General features: G+C 46.0%; 1 protein-coding gene across 1 annotated transcript in view; it reads right to left on the reverse strand.

The window, feature by feature from the left end:
- LOC123762810 (uncharacterized) overlaps positions 1–19,648 on the reverse strand; it is a 367,859-nt gene that overhangs the window by 217,968 nt on the left and 130,243 nt on the right. Inside the window, exons 7-9 of the mRNA XM_069332301.1 lie at positions 14,404–14,516; positions 11,036–11,097; positions 10,106–10,315 (exon numbers count right to left, since the gene is read on the reverse strand). Coding sequence (XP_069188402.1) covers positions 10,106–10,315; positions 11,036–11,097; positions 14,404–14,516 — 385 coding nt within the window. The remainder of the gene's footprint in view (positions 1–10,105; positions 10,316–11,035; positions 11,098–14,403; positions 14,517–19,648) is intronic.

Raw genomic sequence — 19,648 nt, forward strand, 5'->3', positions numbered from 1 at the left:
TTACTTTAAGAGGACTCGCGCTCAGGTAATCCCAGGCAGGGTACTGCTAACCGGCACCCAAGCTACCAAACAACTTTCTAAGAGCTGAACCCCCGGGACGTGTACACTCACGGGGACCTAGCAGGGGGTACCACCAGAAATACTCAGAACACAAGGGACACAAGGGGCAAGAACGAAGGCAGACCCCCCCACCAGGTATATAAACAAAAGAAAAAGAAAACCCCGCAAGAGGACAGCGTACCCAAGCGGAACAGAGCCGGCCGCTATGATTGGTAAAGACAAGCTGCACAGTACCCCGCGCCCCACCAGTGCAAACACTGCCCCTTACTCTAAGGCGAACAAGGGAGACAGAACACCCGAGCACACAAAGAGCGGCCGAAAACCAAGCGGTAAACGGCCAAGCAGGGGCAGGACCCAAGGAACTTGTGGAAGGTGGCCCCAAGCCCCAAGGGCAGTACTTACAGGGCACCTAGGGAAGGGAACCCTAGGCGCATGCAGCCCGAGTACTGAAGAATCACACCCGGCTCACGCACCACCTAGAAAACAGACACCACACTCTAGGTACAGTGCTGAAACAACCACTGGAGCCGGAGCACATAACCATTGCCTATAGCATCAGCCGAAGAACTGATGGGTGGATAGCCGGCGTGGGAGGTCTGGGGCTCCCCCTTCCCCCTCCCGGGGAGGGGGGAGCTGCGCAGACAGCGGCGCGGTGACGTATGACGTCATACTAGTTTCCGTGTTTTCTGTTGAAGAGTTCTATTCACTAGTTCGGCTTAGGTAGCAATTTTCACCAGAATAGGGGTTTGTTTTGGAATGCTTACCTTTCTGGATGCTTGACCCGGTCGATGGCAGACATAGAATGCTTCCAACCACACGGGGGTTTCTATAGGCCATTGCTCCCCTTGCCTCTCTGAGGGGGCCAGGTTCTGGCTCGTGGTCCCCGGTAGGCCCTAGAACTCCATACACATGACTGATGCCAAAGTCTGACATTAGCATATCAGCCGGTAAAGCTCCGGGGAGCCGACGGGGCTCCCCCCAGAAAAGAACACAGTATACCAAGTAAGGTCAGAATCAGGATCAGTGAAATTGGGGTTAGGGGGCATGGGTAAATCTAGCAAGGACGATGAGTCAAGGGAGTGGAAGGATGGACCAGTGGTGGACTGACAGAGTCAAGAGAGGGAGGAGGCATCGGAGAAGGGCAGTCAAGGGAATCAAGAGAAGGGGACAAACAAAGGAGCACATCATCATGGGGCAGCACCCAAGAGAGAATCAAGAACCAAGGAACCCTCCGTAGCTGGGACAGGTGATACCATCACTGAAATGAGAGGTGACGCAGGGATAGAGTCAGAGTTTGAAGATGAGAAATAGAGCGATGCCTTCTTTCCCGCCGGGGTGGACAAATTAGAGGAGCCAGGCTTACGTTTCCGATGTAGAGACAGGCGTACCAGCAGCAATGTACTGGGCGACAGTCTCAACAGAAGAAGGAGAGCAGGAGCGGTCAACATGATTGCTGGGAGGAGGATGGACAACGGCCTGGACGGACAGGCAGTGTGCAGGGCCAAAAGACAAAGGAAAGGGCTGAGAAAAAGGATTGGGGCAAGAAGGATAAGAGGGGACAGGAGACAGGGAAAACTGGGAAGGAAGGAAACGCCAGGTGGAGAACCAGAAGGACGACCCTCTGGCTCAGAACACAAAGGAGCAGGTGAGGTGTTGGTGGAAGTGTCCGGGTTCAAAGCCTGGACCTGGACCTTGAGAATGGCTTCCTCAAATCTGTAGTGCACATGCGCGGGAGAAGGCAGGGTGGGTGTCACCGGAATTGATGCATTGAGCCAGGAGAGAAGAGCACTATGTCTTAAAATGACCCAAAAGGGACATTGAGACACTGGACTTGTGCATTTGGAAGAACAATGCCCAAATCTCCAGCACCTATTGCAAAAGCGTCACTGTCTAAAAAAATTGCAAAGGCGAGGAGAGGGGATGTATTTCTGAACAGAACATCTGGCACCAGCAAGAATTATGGAAGATGGAAGGGACCTACTATCAAAAGTTATCTTCACTACACGAAGAGGCTGACGACAATGACCACGAAGGGGTTGAGTGAATGCATCAACTTGGAGGATAGAATGGCCTTGGGCTTCATGGACATATTTAAATATCCTCGTGACAGTCTTTCAGTTCCCCATCACCCGTCACAGCATGGTGTGGGAGAATAACTATACTGGCATATAACCATTCATTTACCCAGGTATTTTTGGAGATCCAATATGGGTCTCACCAATGCAAGACAACGAGGCTAAGCGGTCAGTTGCTTCCTGAAAATGGGCTGCAATGACACGTGTACCAGTACGGGTGGGGTTAAGTGACAAAGGTATCCACCGAATCAATTAGGTGTTTATGGATGAATAAACAAACAGGATATGTAGAATCAGCACGACTGAGATCAAAATACTTTGTCCACGTAGCAGGACCAAACAATGCTTGGAACTTATTAGACCTGGAAGGAATCGTGCGAAGTGCAGAGGTGACGGCGCCCAGAACCCCTAGTATGAGAGAGGGTAAAAGGCACAGTTGTTACAATGAGAGATCGAGCCACTCCAAGTGATGAGGTGGTCTCCAATGGGGGCTTGAGGCTCAACCCTGCCACTGAGGTGGGAGGGCAGCAGAGAGAGATAGTCGGGAGAGTCAATGAAGCAGCATAGTCTTCTCACACTGGACATAGCCCAATGTAGAGGGGACTACAGAGCTCTGCTTCCATCACAGTGACTCTGGGACCTGGTCGCCCACTCCACGAGTTTGAGAAGTTATAAGAGGGTCAGAGAATGGCATAAAAACGAACAGGTAAAACTTTCATCCACGAATAAGCCCCCCATACCGTTCATTTTGTGAGTATAAGTATAGATACCACACCTGTGACAGATAGATAAAGACATGCTTTTTAAGAAAAAAAAAAAAAGCTCCATTTGTTGCACGTAAGAGCAACACATGCTATATTAAATATGTTACGATTCCATTTCAATGTTTCCGATTTCACTGATACTGAATTTTCAAAGATTTTTATTTATTTTTATTTTCATTTAATTACTTTGTGTGACATTGCGTTGGAATTGAGCTGTGCTGTTTACCATACCATTCATTTCGTGAGTGTAAGTATAGATGCCACACCTGTGACAGATAAAAACATTCTTTTTTTTTTAGGTAACAGTGTCATCTGATGCACGTAGGATCAACACATGCTATACTATATATGTTACAATTCCATTTCAATGTGTCTGATTGCATTGACAAGTTGAATTTTTGTAGATTTCTATATATTTTCAATTTGATTTAATTATTTAGTGTGATATTGCATTGCAATTGAGCTGTGTTGCTTACCATACCTTTCATTTCATGAGTATAAGTATAAACGCCAAACCTGTGACAGGTAAAGACATTTTTTTTAACAGCACCATCTGTTGCATGTAGGAGCAACACATGATATACTACATATGTTACGATCCCATTTCAATGTTTCTGATTTCATTGATAAATTGAATTTTCATAGATTTTGATTTAATTTCATTTTGATTTAATTATATTGTGTAACATTGCATTGGAATTGAGTTGTGTTGTTTATCATTCTCTTCATTTCGTGAGTATAGTTTATTTTTCTATTTTTTCATTATTTTTATTTCATTTTTTAACTGTTTTTCATATATTTCAGTGATGGGAACACCAGATCATTTGATGTTTCCAATTTTCCAAGGGGAACATCAGATCATTTGGGAATGCATAGGACGAGGGGATGGGGAATGGTGGGGAGGACAAGGGGACAAGGGAGGGAGGTAATGGTGGGGAAGATAAGAAGACAGGGGAGTTGGAGATACTGTAGTGGGGACGAGGGGACAGGGGAATGGAGGGGAGGACTAGAGAAAGGGAAGTGGAGGATGGTGGGGAGGACGAGGGGACAGGGAGTGGGAGATGGTAGGGAGGACGAGGGGATGGGGAGGGGGGAATGGTAAGGAGGACGAGGGGACGGGGGAGTGGGAGATGGTAGGGAGGATGAGGGGACGGTAGAGTTAGGAATGATTAGGGGGGGACAAGGGGATGCTGGAGCGGGGGATAGTGGGGGTGCACAAAGGGATGGGGGAGGGGGGAATGGCGGGGAAGGACGAGGGGACCAGGGAATGGTTGGGATGACGAGGGGACGAGGGAAGTGAGGAATGATTCGGAGTATGAGGGGACAGGTGAAGGGGGAATGGTGGGGAGGACTGGGAGACAAGGGAAGGTTGCTGTGGGTCACAGCCACAGCAACGCGTGACTGGGTACAGCTAGTATGTATGTATGTATTGTGACGGTGTTCCCCCCCTTATATTTCTCCCACGCCTGCTGTAAGAGTCATGTCCACTTTACCCGAGCGTTCTCTACAATGCAGGCATCAGTTTGATATATGTAGGAGAATGTAGTGTTCTCGAAGTGGCGAGAAATTTGTAAAAGAAGAGTATTTTGGCCTGTGGTATAGGCCCTTTAGGAAGCCAATATGGCGCTGGCTCCTCTGTTTTGCCGCCAAAACTGTGTGACGTCAGTGACACCAGATTGGTCACCGACAGCGACGTGGCACAGGGAGCCAATGAAAACTTCCCATGGCGAATATGACGTCACCACCCGCGGTCTGCCAGCACCTGTGGGGTCTTCCTTTGTTCATGTGTTGGACCAGAGAAGGAATTGACAGAATATTGAGCAACAAATGCTCCAGGGACAGGTGTTGTGCAGGAGTGGAGTCTAGGCAGCGACATATGCGACGGCTGATAGCTTCACAGTGATGACGTAGTGGCTGGGCCAATCCTCCGTGAGGGAATCAGTCTGACACGACACGTCAAGGTGGACGGATGTGTGAAGGTTGATCCTGTCAATCTGACAGTAATACGCCACTCCCGTGGATCTTACGTGTCACCCGTAGTCTGCAAGTACGCCAGAGGTCTTCCTTCATTCCATGTGTGGACCGAAGAGGGAATTGACGGAATATTGAGCATCAAGTGCTCCAGGGTCGGGTGCTGTGCAGGTGAAGTCTAGGCAGTATCGTCTGGGACGTCTGATAGCTTCACAGTGACGACGTAGCGGCTGGGCCAATCCACTGGGAAGCAGTGAAAGAAGACACTAATCGGGAATCCGTACGACTGCAGCCGAGACGTAGGCAGGCAGCCGTAATCGGGAGGAGAAGTTGACGGCCGGGAGACCGACTCCAACCCTACAAGACGTGGAGGAGGAGCAGGGACCCGCGGAGGACAGAACACGGAGACGACGCGTTTATTTTGGGACATTGATTGAGTTCCTGGAGGACACGACAGAGTGTGTGTGGGGGCGTTCCCTACACGAGGCAGGAGCCTGGACCAGGAGCTACAACTCAACTCTCACCGGAGGATAGGTGGAAGTAGGTGATTCTAGTTTCCCTCCCAATTCCCCTTTAGTCAGCTATATTATTTAGCCAGAGTATTTTGTATGTCGTGAGCAAGGCTCACCTAAGTCACAGTAAGGCACCAGGGTGCAGAGTGGGGCTACATAGAGCACCCACGGTATTTATGATTATTATTGGTGTGTGCAGGCACCCGGAGTAATTGATGAATTTACTGTGTTGATAATGTCTTTCATAAGACTTTAATACGATCATTTAGTGAGAGAATATATATATATAAATGTACCAGTATTTGGTGTTAGGCCATGTGCCCAGTAACTATATTATTACCATTATTGATATCTATGATTTATCTATATGTATATATGTCGATGCTTGTGTATTGAATAATCATTCATGTGTGCAGTGATCAATTGAATATTCGCCCACGAAAGGAATTACTGAGAACTCCAGTGATATATACTTGCATACGTTATCATTAAATGAAGGGCAGTGTGTTAAACCATGATAGTGAATTATTGTGTCCATTAATATAGAAATGTTTGATTGAGCTCAAGATCAGTGCAGCGGAGTATTTACGTGCTATTGTCGCAAATATTGTGTGTTTGAACATTTAGTGATCCTTGAGAATTTAAAGAAACAGGCGCCTCACGCTAGGCAAACAAATAAATGAACATTCGCGCGGTGGGAGTCGACCAGCTGATTTTGACATTGACGTGAGGGGAGCATTGCCAGCTTGGCGAGTTCGTGATTATTTGTGAGGACGAGCGACTTCCGCATGAAATAGCTGTTTGCTTATTGATATAATCTTGTGATGTCTTGAGTTTTAAGTAAAATACAAAATACCTTGGTGTTTATATCATCCCCTCCATATTTCTTGTGGCTATATAATACATGAAAGGAAATAGAGTGATAGAAATAAATACCTGCCTGATATCAGATCTATTGAGTGTGTTCTTGCCACTGCTACCACAATTCAACAAAACCACTGACGTGTTACTGGACACGGGAAACACCAATTGGCGACCTTGTGGTTAGTAGTAGAGCCTAGTGTCGGGGCGGGCACACATGCTGTAAAGAGAACAAGCTGTGTTCTCACTCATTCTCGATCAGAGGCCGGTTGGGATTGACTGGGATACCCTCCTGGTGTACAGTGGCGTCGCAAGGATAGAGTGAAGACCCGCAGGGCTACGGTGAGTGACCTTGGGCATACTGTTACTCGCCCCTCTTACGGTGAACCCTGACAGTATGTATGTATGTATGTATGTATATTATATATATATACAGGCATACCTCAGTTTAAGAGTTTAATTGGTTCCTGGAGACGCCTCGTATTCCGAAAACTCGCATTTCGAAGCTAATTTCCCCATAAGAAATAAAGGGAAATGAATTAATCCGTTCCTGACTACCCCAAAAACCCCACATCAAACTAAATTTTTATACCTAATTCATCTAAATAAACCTACAAAACTATGTTCAAGTTATTACTTACCTTGCTGTTGAATGCTGTAGGCGTATGGAAGATGGTGAGGAGGTGGGAGGAAGAGAGGAGTTACTGTTTGGAAGGGGAGTCCCCTTCCATTATCACATCAGGCAGTGAGGACTTCACTGGTATGCACACTCTGCCACATTTTGCCTGCATACCACTAGGACTTGCTTGTTTTATTAAGAATTTGTCTAATGACACTTGTTTTTCCCTACATTTTAACACTTGTCTGTAGTAAGACATCACATTATCATTTAAAAGGTCAATGCAACGGCCTGCTACAGCTTTATCTGGGTGAGTTTTTTCAACAAAACTTTGCAGTTCTTCCCATACTTCACACATTTTCTTAATCAAGAAGGGACATCCTCTACTGCCTCTACTCACAGCTATTTTCTTAGGTTGAACCTTACCAATGGCTTTCTTGAGACCCATGGCAAGATATAAATGACAACTTTTATGCTCAAATGGCCAAAAAAACGATAAAAAACTGTAAATCCTTGTGAAGAATTCAGGTGGGATAGTCACTGGACACAAGACACTGGTAAAATGAGGCGCGATCGCCATGCCACCACGCGCCAGTCGGCCTGTACACGTATCAACAAACTCGCGTCCCGAGGTAACCCTCGCCTTCCGAGACATATTTTTGGAGTAAATCCTGCTCGTCTTCCGAAAAACTCGCATACAGGGACACTCGCATTCCGAGGTACCACTGTATGTATGTATGTATGTATGTATGTATGTATGTATGTATGTATGTATGTATGTATGTATATGTGTATGTATATGTATATGTATGTATATATATATATATGTCGTACCTAATAGCCAGAACGCACTTCTCAGCCTACTATTCAAGGCCCGATTTGCCTAATAAGCCAAGTTTTCATGAATTAATGTTTTTTCGTCTACCTAACCTACCTAACCTAACCTAACCTAGCTTTTTTGGGCTACCTAACCTAACCTTACCTATAAATATAGGTTAGGTTAGGTTAGGTAGGGTTGGTTAGGTTCGGTCATATATCTACGTTAATTTTAACTCCAATAAAAAAAAATTGACCTCATGCATAGAGAAAAGGGTTGCTTTATCATTTCATAAGAAAAAAATTATAGTAAATATATTAATTCAGGAAAACTTGGCTTATTAGGCAAATCGGGCCTTGAATAGTAGGCTGAAAAGTGAGTTCTGGCTACTAGGTACGACATATATATATATATATATATATATATGTCGTACCTAGTAGCCAGAACGCACTTCTCGGCCTACTATTCAAGGCCCGATTTGCCTAATAAGCCAAGTTTTCCTGAATTAATATATTTTCTCTAATTTTTTTTTATGAAATGATAAAGCTACCCATTTCATTATGTATGAGGTCAATTTTTTTTTATTGGAGTTAAAATTAACGTAGATATATGACCGAACCTAACCAACCCTACCTAACCTAACCTAACCTATCTTTATAGGTTAGGTTGGGTTAGGTAGCCGAAAAAGTTAGGTTAGGTTAGGTAGGTTAGATAGTCGAAAAACAATTAATTCATGAAAACTTAGCTTATTAGGCAAATCGGGCCTTGCATAGTAGGCTGAGAAGTGAGTTCTGGCTACTAGGTACGACATATATATATATATATATATATATATATATATATATATATATATATATATATATATATATATATGTCGTACCTAGTAGCCAGAACGCACTTCTCAGCCTACTATTCAAGGCCCGATTTGCCTAATAAGCCAAGTTTTCATGAATTAATGTTTTTTCGTCTACCTAACCTACCTAACCTAACCTAACCTAGCTTTTTTTGGCTACCTAACCTAACCTTACCTATAAATATAGGTTAGGTTAGGTTAGGTAGGGTTGGTTAGGTTCGGTCATATATCTACGTTAATTTTAACTCCAATAAAAAAAAATTGACCTCATACATAGAGAAAAGGGTTGCTTTATCATTTCATAAGAAAAAAATTATAGTAAATATATTAATTCAGGAAAACTTGGCTTATTAGGCAAATCGGGCCTTGAATAGTAGGCTGAGAAGTGAGTTCTGGCTACTAGGTACGACATATATATATATATATATATATTATGTTCCAGGCGATTAACAATGCATAAGCAACTGGGCTCCATTAAGGACCATATACTCTCTTCCCACAACCAGACCATCACCAGAGAAGTCTTAACAAACAACACAGAAATCATCGATAGATACAGCGATAGCAGGCGGCTTGACATCTGCGAGGCACTGCACATCAAAAAGTCAACACCAGCAATCAACAGCCAATTAATGCACAACTATATTCTACCCACTTCAAGACTCCGTACCAATATAGAAGTATCAAGAGGAAGTATACGGCAATAGGCCCTTTGCAGTTACTTCCATTCTTCCCTTTCACTTATCCAATTTATACCCATTGAACTGTGTTCTGTCTTGTGTTGGTCAAAAGTTTGTTCACCTCATTCAAAACTGTTTCAAGATACCTCACCCACATGCGAGTATACAAGACAAGCTGTTTAGCGTTAGAATTAGTAAAACTCTGCTAAGTGTTTTCAGGTTATAGTTGTGTGTGTATATAAATATATATGTCGTACCTAGTAGCCAGAACGCACTTCTCTGCCTACTATTCAAGGCCCGATTTGCCTAATAAGCCAAGTTTTCATGAATTAATTGTTTTTCGACTACCTAACCTACCTAACCTAACCTAACCTAACTTTTTCGGCCACCTAACCTAACCTAACCTATTAAGATAGGTTAGGTAGGGTTGGTTAGGTTCGGTCATATATCTACGTTAATTTTAACTCCAATAAAAAAAAATTGACTTCATACACAATGAAATGGGTAGCTTTATCATTTCATAAGAAAAAAAATAGAGAAAATATATTAATTCATGAAAACTTGGCTTATTAGGCAAATCGGGCCTTGCATAGTAGGCTGAGAAGTGAGTTCTGGCTACTAGGTACGACATTATATATATATATATATATATATATATATATATATATATATATATATATATATATATATATATATATATATATATATATATATATATATATATATATATATATACACACACACACACACACACACACACACCTGTTGAATACGGGGAAGAAGCACTGGATCAAGAAAGGTGGAGGCTGGGATGGATAAACAGACCCACTCCTCCTTATGTTTAAGTTCAATAAAACCATCTTGTCAACATAAATAACATTAAATAAACTCACTCTTCACATTAAGTTTCCATTCTCTCTTGTCGCGGTCTGTGAGGGGCTGACCATTGAGCTTCCACTGTAAAGCCCCAGCGGTGAGCACCTTAATGCTTCGACAGCGGAAGGTGAGGTTGTCCCCCTCCAGGACCTGCAGGTTCTGGTGGCGCTGCGACTCTCCGTTCACCTCCGCCTCCAGGGACACACTCCGGTGTACATCTTCACCATCTGCACAACAAAACAATATTGGCCATACAAACTTTTGTGGATAATTTAAATTCAGAACAAACCATTACTATTATAAGCTGTAAAATACGAAATAGACGAATGTAGCACAAATTGTATCCAATAGATTTTTATACAATAAATGTTAATATAAGTTAAAAAGTTAAATGTATAAGATTGAAAATTAAGAAAGGTAAGAAATACTGATGTATAATGCATGTTAAAGTTGGGGCATGTTAGGGTTACAGCAGGGCTCTAGAGTACCATCTCATGGGGGCGGGATACGTCCTCCCACCAGGGGAAACACTTCCAAAAATAATGATATAAGTATGGTACACTATAATTATATGCATTTAGTTCAAGTTAAATTGTCCCTTAAGGAATAGTAGACTATACCATTAGTTTGTTGTATGTGACTCTGGTCTCCTGCCTGTGTGTAGCCAGAGAGGTAACGTAAAGCAGAGGTGGTAAAGTATTCTGTTGTACTTAGGGGCGATTTTAAAATTTAATAAATTAAGAGCGTCAAGATGAGTATCCATCACCCCTCTTGCTTAGGTTAGGTGATCTGCCCTGGATGGCAGACCATACTAATATAATTATTTGTAAGGAACTGTTTCCCTGGGAGCCGGGCCTGTCATAACCCCATTAGACGGTACTTTAGCACCCTGTTGTAACCTTAACAGCCCCTAACGTTAACACTGAGGTAAGTCAACATTGTCTCACCAGTGACCAGGAAGATAAGAGGGTCAGAGGTGGTGGTGGTGAGGTCGCTGGCCGCCAAGCATCTGTGTAGGGAGTGTAACATTACATTATTATTATTACTATTATTATTGTTATTACATGCAAATATCATGGAAGTTTACTGTTACTTGACTGGCTAGAACTCCCAAGGCAGAGACAGACATGAGGGGACAAGAGGAGAAAGAGGCCCTTCATAGGTCACATTTCACATGTAAACTGGGGTGGGGTGAGGGAGGGTAAGGTGGGGTGTGGTCAGGGAGGGTAAGGTGGTGTGTGGTCAGGGAGGGTAAGGTGGGGTGTGGTCAGGGAGGGTAAGGTGGGGTGTGGTCAGCGAGGGTAAGGTGGGGTGTGGTAAGGGAGGGTAAGGTGGGGTGTGGTCAGGGAGGGGTAAGGTGGGGTGTGGTCAGGGAGGGTAAGGTGGGGTGTGGTCAGCGAGGGTAAGGTGGGGTGTGGTCAGGGAGGGTAAGGTGGGGTGTGGTCAGGGAGGGTAAGGTGGGGTGTGGTCAGGGAGGGTAAGGTGGGGTGTGGTCAGGGAGGGTAAGGTGGGGTGTGGTCAGCGAGGGTAAGGTGGGGTGTGGTCAGGGAGGGGTAAGGTGGGGTGTGGTCAGGGAGGGTAAGGTGGGGTGTGGTCAGGGAGGGGTAAGGTGGGGTGTGGTCAGGGAGGGGTAAGGTGGGGTGTGGTCAGGGAGGGTAAGGTGGGGTGTGGTCAGGGAGGGGTAAGGTGGGGTGTGGTCAGGGAGGGTAAGGTGGGGTGTGGTCAGGGAGGGTAAGGTGGGGTGTGGTCAGGGAGGGGTAAGGTGGGGTGTGGTCAGGGAGGGGTAAGGTGGGGTGTGGTCAGGGAGGGTAAGGTGGGGTGTGGTCAGGGAGGGTAAGGTGGGGTGTGGTCAGGGAGGGGTAAGGTGGGGTGTGGTCAGGGAGGGTAAGGTGGGGTGTGGTCAGGGAGGGGTAAGGTGGGGTGTGGTCAGGGAGGGTAAGGTGGGGTGTGGTCAGGGAGGGGTAAGGTGGGGTGTGGTCAGGGAGGGTAAGGTGGGGTGTGGTCAGGGAGGGTAAGGTGGGGTGTGGTCAGGGAGGGTAAGGTGGGGTGTGGTCAGGGAGGGTAAGGTGGGGTGTGGTCAGCGAGGGTAAGGTGGGGTGTGGTCAGGGAGGGGTAAGGTGGGGTGTGGTCAGGGAGGGTAAGGTGGGGTGTGGTCAGGGAGGGGTAAGGTGGGGTGTGGTCAGGGAGGGTATGGTGGGGTGTGGTCAGGGAGGGTAAGGTGGGGTGTGGTCAGGGAGGGTAAGGTGGGGTGTGGTCAGGGAGGGTAAGGTGGGGTGTGGTCAGGGAGGGGTAAAGTGGGGTGTGGTCAGGGAGGGTAAGGTGGGGTGTGGTCAGGGAGGGTAAGGTGGGGTGTGGTCAGGGAGGGTAAGGTGGGGTGTGGTCAGGGAAGGGTAAGGTGGGGTGTGGTCAGGGAGGGTAAGGTGGGGTGTGGTCAGGGAGGGGTAAGGTGGGGTGTGGTCAGGGAGGGTAAGGTGGGGTGTGGTCAGGGAGGGTAAAGTGGGGTGTGGTCAGGGAGGGTAAGGTGGGGTGTGGTCAGGGAGGGGTAAGGTGGGGTGTGGTCAGGGAGGGTAAAGTGGGGTGTGGTCAGGGAGGGTAAGGTGGGGTGTGGTCAGGGAGGGGTAAGGTGGGGTGTGGTCAGGGAGGGGTAAGGTGGGGTGTGGTCAGGGAGGGTAAGGTGGGGTGTGGTCAGGGAGGGGTAAGGTGGGGTGTGGTCAGGGAGGGGTAAGGTGGGGTGTGGTCAGGGAGGGGTAAGGTGGGGTGTGGTCAGGGAGGGGTAAGGTGGGGTGTGGTCAGGGAGGGTAAAGTGGGGTGTGGTCAGGGAGGGTAAGGTGGGGTGTGGTCAGGGAGGGGTAAGGTGGGGTGTGGTCAGGGAGGGGTAAGGTGGGGTGTGGTCAGGGAGGGTAAGGTGGGGTGTGGTCAGGGAGGGGTAAGGTGGGGTGTGGTCAGGGAGGGGTAAGGTGGGGTGTGGTCAGGGAGGGTAAGGTGGGGTGTGGTCAGGGAGGGGTAAGGTGGGGTGTGGTCAGGGAGGGGTAAGGTGGGGTGTGGCCAGGGAGGGTAAGGTGGGGTGTGGTCAGGGAGGGTAAGGTGGGGTGTGGTCAGGGAGGGGTAAGGTGGGGTGTGGTCAGGGAGGGTAAAGTGGGGTGTGGTCAGGGAGGGTAAGGTGGGGTGTGGTCAGGGAGGGTAAGGTGGGGTGTGGTCAGGGAGGGGTAAGGTGGGGTGTGGTCAGGGAGGGGTAAGGTGGGGTGTGGTCAGGGAGGGGTAAGGTGGGGTGTGGTCAGGGAGGGTAAGGTGGGGTGTGGTCAGGGAGGAGTAAGGTGGGGTGTGGTCAGGGAGGGTAAGGTGGGGTGTGGTCAGGGAGGGGTAAGGTGGGGTGTGGTCAGGGAGGGGTAAGGTGGGGTGTGGTCAGGGAAGGATAAGGTGGGGTGTGGTCAGGGAGGGGTAAGGTGGGGTGTGGTCAGGGAGGGGTAAGGTGGGGTGTGGCCAGGGAGGGTAAGGTGGGGTGTGGTCAGGGAGGGTAAGGTGGGGTGTGGTCAGGGAGGGGTAAGGTGGGGTGTGGTCAGGGAGGGTAAGGTGGGGTGTGGTCAGGGAGGGGTAAGGTGGGGTGTGGTCAGGGAGGGTAAAGTGGGGTGTGGTCAGGGAGGGTAAGGTGGGGTGTGGTCAGGGAGGGTAAGGTGGGGTGTGGTCAGGGAGGGGTAAGGTGGGGTGTGGTCAGGGAGGGGTAAGGTGGGGTGTGGTCAGGGAGGGGTAAGGTGGGGTGTGGTCAGGGAGGGTAAGGTGGGGTGTGGTCAGGGAGGGGTAAGGTGGGGTGTGGTCAGGGAGGGTAAAGTGGGGTGTGGTCAGGGAGGGGTAAGGTGGGGTGTGGTCAGGGAGGGGTAAGGTGGGGTGTGGTCAGGGAAGGATAAGGTGGGGTGTGGTCAGGGAGGGGTAAGGTGGGGTGTGGTCAGGGAGGGGTAAGGTGGGGTGTGGTCAGGGAGGGGTAAGGTGGGGTGTGGTCAGGGAAGGATAAGGTGGGGTGTGGTCAGGGAGGGGTAAGGTGGGGTGTGGTCAGGGAGGGGTAAGGTGGGGTGAGGTAAGGGAGGGGTAAGGTGGGGTGAGGTAAGGGAGGGGTAAGGTGGGGTGTGGTCAGGGAGGGGTAAGGTGGGGTGTGGTCAGGGAGGGGTAAGGTGGGGTGTGGTCAGGGAGGGGTAAGGTGGGGTGTGGTCAGGGAGGGGTAAGGTGGGGTGTGGTCAGGGAGGGGTAAGGTGGGGTGTGGTCAGGGAGGGGTAAGGTGGGGTATGGTCAGGGAGGTCACCACAATTAACCACTACATGTTCACCTGTAATATCCAGGAACCTGCGCACGACCGTTCCACTGGAAGGTCTCCGTCACCCAGTGGTTGGGGGTGATGTGGGTGCCTGATGACAGGGCGTTGTAAGGGCCGCTTCCGTCCTGGTATTAATACAAGCACGGTTATGAAGATACAATGCAGGCTCTGTACAGCCAGAAAAAGATTGGCTGAACAATATTTCACCTGTTCCACTATTCAACTGCACTTGTGAACTTGAGTTCTAACTTTACTGTCTTTATGTTCTCTATATGTTTGTCTATATATCTTTATGTTCTCCCTGTTTATGTCTGATTGGCGGGTCGTGCTCCAGTGGAAAACTAATGGGTAATGCTTACCATGAGATATGGTAAGGAAAAGGCTCTCATCCTGCTAACAAAAGTGTAAAAAGTAAAAAAAAAAAAATTATTTATCTAACCCCTTCTACTAATTGAAGTCCTGTACCTTCCCTGACTTGACAGTGTAAAATATAATGATCATCCATAAAATATAACATTCATCCACTATTTTAACACTTATCATATGTCTGTTAGAATATGGATCAATTCAGCTGAAATAATTACAGTTTTGTTTCGCGAGATGGTGATGGGTGTAAGTGATCCACGACCCCAGACTTCTACTCCAGCACGCCTAGCGACCATTCAGAGTTGCCCAGTGTTCAACACTATATTATACACTCATCACGCCTCACCAAGGGTACACGACTCCATTTAGTAGAAGCTCTGAGATGATACATAAATGAACATTGCTCTTATTCACAATTGAACAGTTTTGTTCCTGGGTAGTAAGTGCTATTTTCTGATTGTCGATTCCTCCAAAGAATAGAAAATGTCTTGTTCCTCTCAAAGTTTGTTTTATACTTGACGTCTGCTGACTTATTATGTAGAACTTTGGCAAGTTGTGTCGGCAGCTTGAGGGACCTTCAAGACATCTGCCCCCCATGCTCTCTCAGGCAAAGGCTTTTAGTGCCCTCATAGCAGTGAGAGATCAACAAGCAAGGAACCACGAGACCAGACGCTTTCTCACACCCTCCTTGGGTTTGGAGGAATAAGCAATCATAAATAATACTTACTCCCTAAGAAAGCAATAGTTACACAGTGAAATATTACAATTAGCTTGTAACACTCACAATGACAGTTTGCTGCAGTCTGTGTTAGACACAACTCCTCACATCACAGCCGTGACGTGAGGAGTTGTGTCTATGAAAAGTGTTTCATCTGGTCCAAGTGTCAGCATTGAGCAATAAAAGGAAGGGATAATATAAATACTTGATTCAAGTGTCAAATTTATACCAAATGGTCAAAAACGATTATCAAACAGAAGTATCAACTGAAATCATATCTATGACTCTTTGCTATCACAATATTAAGAAAATATTATAATTAGTTTAACTGGAAAAAAATTTAAGTTAAAAAAAAAAATTGATATTTTTCCATTTTTTTTTTTTTTTTTTTTTATTGGACGATTTGCATGAAACTTATACACCTGACTGCACGTATGCCTATCTGTAAGGGTACCAATTTTGGAGAAAAGTGGTTGGGACTTCAGCCATAGATTTTTGAACCTTAGACTTTATTACTTGCTTGTTTTTTTCAATTAACATAAACGTTCAAATAACTTTTTCATTTTTTATTAATTTTTACATGAAACTTACACCGTATATGTAGAGTGCATGTCTCTAAATGTTATTGATAGCTTTTTTCTCTAAGTTCATTTATTGATTTTATAATAGCAATAAACATGACATATTCGCATAATTTTGGGGGGGAACTTTGAAAACTTGTATTAGGAAAACTAAAGATGTTTTGGAAATTATCTATCAACATATCCTTTATTATATGCTAATGTGTCAGAAAAGTGTCATAGAATAATTATATCTGAAACGTGTTTATTTATTCAGACTTGAAAATGTGTACAAGTCATTGAAAAAAAAAAATCTCCCTTTCTATTTACGCTGCAATACTGAAACTTGGGACAATTGCAGCCCTTTTCATATACAACTAGTCAAAAAATATTGTTGACATTGAACAACATTTCCCAAACCAACCTATTGCCCCCTGACCAGGAAAATCGGTCCTTTTTCAAGGTAGGACTGAAAGACACCAACGATCCATTTTAAAGAAATTCCGGACAAACCAACGTTATTCGCTTTTTTTTTCTTTTTTTTTTTACTAGAAGCGGACCGAGTGTTAAGACGCATTATTTACAAATGTCTGTATTTCTAATTTGATATAGGAATTAATTATTCACAAAATAGTTATACAAATCTGAGTCAGCAGTGTACAGTCCTTGCAGGAAAACGTCCTCTAGCAGTGGACTATGACCACCTAGTCGGTCGGCCGAGCGGACAGCACGCTGGACTTGTGATCCTGTGGTCCCAGGTTCGATCCCGGGTGCCAAAGAGAAACAATGGGCAGAGTTTCTTTCACCCTATGCCCCTGTTACCTAGCAGTAAAATAGGCACCTGGGTGTAAGTCAGCTGTCACGGGCTGCTTCCTGGGGGTGGAGGCCTGGTCGAGGATCAGGCCGCGGGGACACTAAAGCCCCGAAATCATCTCAAGATAACCTAGATGATTTTAGCTGCCATAGAATGTCAAATCTTACGATGCTCGCAACCGAGCTGAGAATCGTTAGGCGGGTTCTCATATATATATATTAATAGTATTATACATAAAAATTGTGTGTAAAGGTAGGCGTAGGTTAGGTTAGGTGTTTAGGTTCTCTTAGTGATTATTTGTATTTGAAGTACGTGGGTGAAGCATTTCAACCCGTCCTCGACTCAAGCCATTCCATCCAGCGGTCGACCCCACAGATGCAGTCATAAATTTTTACATGCTGTTCATTCAAAAAGGGAATTTGCTCAAATATAAATAAATATTATAATATATTAGCATATTGTGCATATATAGGCATAGATTAGGTTAGGTGTTTAGATTCTGATGGCAATTATTTGTATTTGATGTAAGTGGGTGAAGCATTTACAGCATTGTGGTTCGAACAAAAATCGTCAGTGAAGCACTTGTTCTGGAAGTGTTCGCAGGTCATCAGTTGTGAGTCATGTGTAACCGGTTTTCATTCCTAAGCAGGGTGTTTGGTGGGTGGATTAACGAGCTTGCATATTTGTATGCGAGGACTGGCTGCAGTAGCAGTTTTGCTACTGAAGCAGATGAACTTTCGGGTCACCAATTTCTAATGGTGAACCTTCTTCAATCAACAATTGGGTCCGGAGATCAATGTCTCCAAGGTCCAGTTTCTGACCAGGGCTCCGGGTAGGTGGTCTGGTCAACCAAACTGTTTGACGCCAATGTGCGCAGTCTGACATATGAATTACAGCCCGGTTGATCAGGTACCCTATGGAGGTGTTTATCACGTTGTCATTTGAACACCGAGAGGTTGGCTAGTAAGGGCCCATATGTTTATAGGGTGTTGAAAAGTCTTGGTCCCTTAATGTTGATAGAATTGTCTCCTAACAGGCTACTTGCACCATTGCTTTTCAACGGGGCTGTTATGGCCACTTAGAACCAGTAACCGGGTTCTTGTTGTTAGGAACTCCTACTATATCCAACCCCAAGTCGGTAGTAAGCTTTCAAGAACTGACTGTATCAAGCAGTAATGCAATAAAGAAATAAGGGGGGGGGGGAGGGATAAGCAACACACAATTCCTTTCACCAATATATTTACACCTTCACCATTATATATATTAAATTAAACTATTACCATACGTATGTACAAAGTGTCTCTTTCACGCAGGACACAAATACGTTAGCAGCGTTCATCAAACACAGTGATTCCACAGTCCATATACACCTTATCCACTCGTACTGGCAGACACTGGCGAGTTCACCATCTACATGGACCAGTCCACCCCACACACTATCACGATGTGCCTACACCCCACCTTCGCTCTCCAGCTACTCACTGGCAGAGGGCTTTTTTTTAGATATATACAAGAGTTGTTACATTCTTGTACAGCCACTAGTACGCGTAGCGTTTCGGGCAGGTCCCTGGAATACGATCCCCTGCCGCGAAGAATCGTTGTTACAACCAAGTACACATTTTACTGTTGCGTTAAACAGAGGCTACAGTTAAGGATTGATGCCCAGTAAATCCTCCCCGGCCAGGATACGAATCCATGACAAAGCGCTCGCAGAACGCCAGGCGAGTGTCTTACCACTACACCACGGAGACTAGGCTTCAGCAACACGCTGACAGGGGGTCTCAAACTAACACATACAGGGGTGGTTAACACACTGGCAGAAGCCTCTAGTAGCTTGCTAGCATCACTTCACAATAGACACATCACTGTCTTTCGTAAATTTTACTATTCAATCCCGGGTACGTCGATCTTCAAAATCACTGCATATATCAGCAGCTAACACACACTGCTTGGATCGACGGCGGCTACTTAGTCTTCTCGCAGGACCAAGCTAAGAGTTCGTGGAATGCCCAAGGTAAACTGCTCTCCTCAGCTCAATTGACTCCATATGTCACCTCTGTGGACATAAAAATGTCATTAACCAGATGGACAGTTCACTGGGTAACCCTGGATAACATTCGTCCACCGGGGACTTGATATTGTGCCATGTAGCCACAACCTAGATGGCGCTAATCTTGATACGCCACCCACCAGAGGTCATCATCATCGTCCTCACATTCTGACTGAGGCAGGAAACCGGAGCCAATCACTGCTGCCACGCCACTACCAACAGATGGCATTGTCCGAGTTGCACCAAATACCGGGGAGCTGAAGTGCAGACCCATAGATGGTACTGAAATCGCCACTCTACACTCCAGTGACGGTGTCGATACCGTAACAGAGGTTATTTTGCACTTGCTGCGATGCCAACCTGCTCTCACGAGAGGTTATTTCTGTGTGCAAATTTTAAACCAGTCCCCATAATATTTCAGAGTTAAAATTATTATGAATCTCTTGATTGTGCTCTCATATATATATATATATACTATGCAAGGACCAATTTGCCTAATAAGCCAAAGTTTTCCAGAATTTCAATATTTTTCTCATGTTTTTTCTTATGAAATGATAAAGTTATTCATTTCATTATGTATGAGCTTTTTTTTCTTTTAATTTGAGTTAAAACTAACAAGTATATGAGTGGGATTGGGTGGTTATAAATAGGAGCTGCCTCGTATGGGCCAATAGGCCTTCTGCAGTTGCCTTTGTTCTTATGTTCTTATGTTCTTTAGATGTTCTTTTACCAGCACAGCAACGCCACCG

The sequence above is a fragment of the Procambarus clarkii genome, chromosome 27 (assembly GCF_040958095.1).
Source record: "Procambarus clarkii isolate CNS0578487 chromosome 27, FALCON_Pclarkii_2.0, whole genome shotgun sequence".
Lineage (NCBI taxonomy): Eukaryota > Metazoa > Arthropoda > Malacostraca > Decapoda > Cambaridae > Procambarus > Procambarus clarkii.